General features: G+C 31.2%; 1 protein-coding gene across 3 annotated transcripts in view; it reads right to left on the bottom strand.

The window, feature by feature from the left end:
* Positions 1–148: 148 nt before the first annotated feature.
* Positions 149–6,147, bottom strand: part of LOC139514601 (cytosolic phospholipase A2-like) — a 42,611-nt gene continuing 36,612 nt past the window's right edge. For all 3 annotated transcript variants that reach the window (XM_071304013.1, XM_071304012.1, XM_071304014.1), the window contains exons 15-18: positions 5,347–5,450; positions 4,310–4,479; positions 1,856–2,042; positions 149–738 (exon numbers count right to left, since the gene is read on the bottom strand). In XM_071304013.1, coding sequence (XP_071160114.1) covers positions 497–738; positions 1,856–2,042; positions 4,310–4,479; positions 5,347–5,450 — 703 coding nt within the window. In that variant the 3' untranslated portion in view covers positions 149–496. The remainder of the gene's footprint in view (positions 739–1,855; positions 2,043–4,309; positions 4,480–5,346; positions 5,451–6,147) is intronic.

Raw genomic sequence — 6,147 nt, 5'->3', positions numbered from 1 at the left:
CATAAATTTTTTAACAAAAAATCCTTCAGATAGTAAAGATTTCAAGTATTTTTTTAATCTAACAAATAAGTTAATAGAACACATTATTAACTCAATATAAATATTTAATTGTCCCTGAAGGTAGAAAACAATATTTGAATGCAGTACATATAAATACATATTATTTTTAATATCTACATTTTAAATAGTGAATTAAAATTACATTTTTTCGAAATCTATATACATTTTAATGTATTATCAAAATTCACACGGAAAAACAAAAACAAATCAACAACTTACAATCATATTGTTTGTATGACGCTTATTGCCATTTTGATTGCATGACTCTTAGCGTTTTAACTTTTTATGTAGTGATTTGATATTTCAATGAACAGATTGTTTTCATTTTTCTAAATATATACTTTCATTTCAAACAAATCATCAAATCAAAACGTCAATGAATATTCGACATATGTTTATATTTTAATATGTCTGCTTATGACGAGTTTCGAAAATGTTACACAGGAGAAGATATATGCCTTTGTCGGCCAGTATGTGTCCGTTTCTGTTTATTTTGTATGCTTCTGGTTATACAATCCTTGATTTGGACAATGTTATTCAGTACTATGAACTCAGAAAGTTGTGACAATCTATCGAAGTTTTTCTCGCTATACTGGAAGTTGGTGCAGTTGAATGTTTTCTGGTCGTCATATACAGTGAAGTTAGCGAATTCTTTTTCACTTTCATTCCGTTTGACTCCTAAAGTACAAATAATAATTTATAAGTGGAAATATCATTATTAATACAGGGTCAGTAAATACCTTATGACGTTTACTGACCCTGATATAATGGTATTAGGTCACTAGCACACTGTGTAACGAATTAATCTTATGTACTATCTAGTATGGTAAAAAACGACATAGTTGTAATCCTTGATCTCATAATTTAGCACAATTCAATCATTTATAGTTAGAAATATCATTTCTTTACTATTAAACGATAAGACCTCATTTTGTGTGTCACTTCTCTTCCTGACGCAATAAAAAAATCATCATGCCTCTGTGTTCTATAGGTACCATGCATAGTCGCATTTGTCATCCATTTTTATTATTATTCAGTTTGGGTTATTTTGGGAGAAAAACGAAAAAAAGGCGTCCGGATGTTGTTTCCGTCATCTGACCGACTTTTTAGTCAAAGATGAGACTTCTGGTTTCAAACTCATAATTACTCGGGACAGGACAATTATTTTCGCTTTTTTTTTCTGCATGTGTAAGTTATGATTATACCCCTATAATATATAGAGAATCTCTATATAATATAACATTGATCGCCGCTGAAAAGAAACTTTGATTGATACACTTTATTTATAATATACGTATGTTCATAGTACACTGAAACGCGAAAATCATGGAATTTAACATTAAACAAAAAAAAATAGCGGACTTTGGAAAATAGGGAGAGGGTTGTCTCCAAGTACCTATGACTGTTGATACCTTTTCTTAAATTCTCCAGACATAAAATCTTTTAAAAAATTCATCCTACAACGGTTTTCATACTTTCAACCAAGCTCTAAATGCCCGCGATTTCGCGGTTATATTTTAGTAATTATTTATTTTTACAATGTTATTTTTATATTTGAGAACAACATCGTTTTACTACAAACTGTGTCTTGTTTGTTTGATTGATATGGCATTTCATTAATAAAGTACGTCTGTCAAAAACAAAGAATAAACTTGGCCAGCAATTGTCCTTAAAAAGCAGAATGTGTAATAGATTTTTAGCTAAAAGTATATTCTGTTCTTTGTAAGTTGGTTATTTATTACTGATTTCCTGTGTTTTGTAAGTTGGTGTTAACTAGTATTTAAAACCTTCTTACCTGGCTTTTTGTATGTTCTGAAATCTTTGTTAACCAAAACAAAATGCATAATAATGGGACATTCGGGATCATTTTCATCTTCAAAAATGTACACTTCTTGCACATTTTTGCCTTCATACTTGTCAACGTTGATTTTTGGAAATTTAATCTCATGTTTTCTTGCCCAATCTTCAGCTTTAAGTAAAGTCTAAAACAAAATAAAAAACAAATTTTTATTTTCATCGGACTAATTGATCGATGCTGGTTTAGCGTTCAACTCTCCGTATCCACTTCTCTTTTAATTTAATTGAGCATGTACTTATACATCATGGTGTGGCAAGTGTTCTATGAAATTAAGAATAGAAACTGGGAGTGAGTCAAAGAAAAATTAACCCGACCAAACAGTAGGAAAAGCTAAAGGACACTAATTGGTCCTCTATCCACCGAGAAAATGCCGCATCTGACGGCGGGCTCCAGCTGTTCCCGAAACAAAAATGTGTAATCGTGCATATAAAATAGACGTCACACTAAACTCCGAAACATATGAATGAACTGAAATTAAAAACAAACAAACAAGACTAACAATAGCCAGAGGTTCCGGACTTTGGAGAGGCGCAAAAATGAGAAATGGTTAAGCATGTTTTGTGAGCTCAATCCTTTCTTAAACATGTAGCCAATGTATAGTGTAGAATAAACAAATACACAGCAATACTCACAGTAAAACTGTTAATTATATGTCTGAGTCCGACGTTTGAATAGATAATAACAAAATGTCAATGATAAAATAAATTAACAACTGAATACAAGTGGTTACTAAATGTCAGCTTCATACATTAATTAATACGTTGTCAGTTAATTTCGATTTTTTTAGTTTGACTGTTCCTCTGGTATCTTTCGCACCTTCTTTTAATTAAAGTGATTGAAAGATTGTGTTGTCATCATATGAAAGGCTTGGTATCATACCATCAAAAAATAAACAAGAGGAACATGACCCGTAGCATGCCAACAAATGGTTTTAGAATGAACCTGTTTATTTCCGATGCAAAAACAATTGATTAAAGTCAGTTTAACACCTGAGATCACCCCTAGTTTTTGGAGGGGTTCGTGTTGTTTATTCTTTAGTTTTCTATGTTGTGTCATGTGTACTATTGTTTTTCTGTTTGTCTTTTTCATTTTTAGCCATGGCGTTGTCAGTTTGTTTTAGATTTATGAGTTTGACTATCCCTTTGGTATCTTCCGTCCCTCTTTTAACAGGATGACTCTCTTTAGTGACAATGAAGTCGTCATTATGGGGAGGTAATACATCATTCAAATATAGAAAAGTTATCGTATTAAAGCAGGTTAGATTGACATAGTTCTTTCTTTGTTGTTACTTAACAAATGACCTAAATAGAAAAAAACACATCCGGGTTACAAAAATAAACTGAGGGAAACGCATTAAATATAAGGAGAGAACAACGACACAACAGAAACATTAAAATGTAACACACACATAAACTAACTAAGCATTAGACAAAATCCGATGAGAATAACAAATATAACATCAAAACTAAATATATGAATTAGGGATAGAAAAGTACCGTGACACGTCTTTTGGCTATGCGAATTCACACTCAAGTATAAGAGGAAACAAACGGCATAACAGAAACCCAACGTTAAAATGTAACACACACAGAAATGAACTATAATATAACAATGGCCATTTTCCTGACTTGGTACAGGACATTTTTTTAAAGAAAAAAATGGTGGGTTGAACCTGGTTCTGTGGCATGCCAAACCTCCCGCTTTAATAGCTATGTTAAATATAACATTAAAATGACAACATAACATTACAGGACTACAATACAATAGGAGAACATATAGGACACGAATAATAGCTAACAAAAGGCACCAGGTTTAAAATTTAATACGCCAGAAGTGCATTTCGTCCACACAAGACTAACCAGTGACTAAAACATATTCGTATTCTGATTGTTGATCTTAATCTTTAATTTTATTAGATGATTGATTTATTTTCTTAATGAAAGTATGAAAGTGGTGTATATGGTAGAAACTCAAAACTTAGAACAGATTCGAAATCATCATAAAATATACAAGTCAGAATATTCATCATGATGAATGTGGGAAGTATTTGGATGAAGAAGAAAACTTCATGAAAAGAAATAAAAGGTAGCATGATGTGAAACAACAAAATATTTGAACAGTTATTTGAAATCTCATTACAAACAAAGATGATAATGACAGTAGGAAACTATGATAAAATTGAGACATGTTTTCCCTGCTATGCGTATTGCAAAATCGTCAAGAAGGTTTTTATATATTAATTTTATGTTTGAGAGAAGAGACATGTATATATTTATATATTATATATGTTTGACTGTGCCTCTGGTATCTTTCGCCCCTCCTTAATACATATTTATTTCGTGGTAAAGACATTAACAATTTAATCACATTGTATAATTCACATAATATTACCTTGAAAGGGTCATTTGAATCTTTTTTTCGGTCTGTAAAATCAAATGACAGGATGAGGTCTACGTCCCTACCGGGTTGGAAGAGAAGTGGATATGGAGAGTTGAACGCTAAACCAGCATCGATCAAACATAACTTCTCAAGGTCATTTTTTAAGTAATTCTCAAATAAAGCTGAAAAAAAAATAAAACTCTTGAATAATGAACCTGTTTTTTTTTTATAAAAATTTAAATATTTCAATAGCCTGTGGTAAATTCATAAACCATATACGCGTTAAATGTACACTCCGACATATCAATATTTAACGTTAAAAACTAACAATTTTAATAGTCTGTTTACATGTCTGACACATACACATGATCCCGATGTTTTGTAAGTGTTTCTCGTAGGCAAATACAATGGGTTTCAGAGAAACAAAATGAAATACATAGGGAAAATTCCAAAACGGTTATGTTACTGTTATATCAGTCACTAGTATATCAGTAAATATATGCATCATACATACCAAAGTTAAAATTAAACACGCGCATTTCATCTACATAAATCGATAATGCTCAAATAAAAAAGTATAGTATATGAAGGCTTTGACTTTCAGTTCCCGAGCATCACTGGAGGGACGTTATCAAAAATTTTGTAAAACATGAAATTCAATTATCGTTTCTTATTTCAATCAAAAAGATGGCAGTAGTCATATATTGTTTTGAATGTTTGTAAAGAAAAATATTACATGACACTAATGTTTAAACATACTGTCCATCGCAATACGCCTGTACATATGAATTTTTCATTAAAATTTTTGACAAAAACTGATTAAGGCTGCCTTTTAGTAACTAAATATCGAAGACACGATTTAGGTTGCTGAAGTACAACTCTCAATTGATACTAGCCAATACCCAAAATATATGTTGGACAGCGATTGTATTGCTCTTAGCATTGTAGGAATATACAAAAATGTAAAACTCCGGTATTAAAGATCTAATCAGTTAACGATTGGGTCTAATGTGTTGTATATCCAACTTTTTATTGTACATCAAACTTACGATTTGTCTCTCCTGAAAAGCTGCAACTATCTGTATCATCAAACGACACTTTTCGCAAAAAGTTATTCACCATTGCCGCTCTATAACGTCTATTCTTCATGCAACTACATAAACAAACAAAAAGTAAAATAAAATGAACAAATAGGATTTATTTTTAGATTGCTCTAAAAATGTTTTTCGTTTACCATTTTGTACTTTAAACTGGCAGTCACTTTAGTCATTTTTTTCTTTGTTGAGCATTTGTCATTTCGGGTTCTTTTAAAGATTACTTAGCAGTTTCGTTTTGCTCATTATTGAAGACTGTAAGGTGGCCTTTTGTGTTATTTGGTCTCTTGTGGTGAGTTATATCATAGACAGGTATACCACTTCTCCTTTTTTTCATATTACAAATAGTTATTTAAGGGTAAAAAAATCATACAAGAAAACGTATAATAATATTGTTCAATGCAATTTAGTTGTATATCTACTGTTTTTGTTCTACTGTTTATGGATATTCTCCACGAGTGAGGAGTTTGCCAAAAACATAAACATGTTTGGAAATCGTTATTATAGGTCAATAACTTCTATAAACAAACTGATAAAGGATTTCGGTCTTTTGAGTTATTTACATGCCTCATTCAGGGTTTTCCCAACTTGGGAAAGACCTTATTGTTTTCTCAATGTTTATTTCTTCCAACCTTTTTTTAACATAGCCTCCCGTTTCTATTGAATTTCTCATTACTATATTTGAACCATCGATAAACCTCATACTGAAATATACCCAGATGTTCCTGTGTTGATAATCATTATCCTCTTTAGAGT

The sequence above is a fragment of the Mytilus edulis genome, chromosome 3 (genome assembly GCF_963676685.1).
Source record: "Mytilus edulis chromosome 3, xbMytEdul2.2, whole genome shotgun sequence".
Classification (NCBI taxonomy): domain Eukaryota; kingdom Metazoa; phylum Mollusca; class Bivalvia; order Mytilida; family Mytilidae; genus Mytilus; species Mytilus edulis.
Note: the sequence above shows the minus strand (reverse complement) of the source record. Positions and strands in the feature narration are given on the sequence as shown.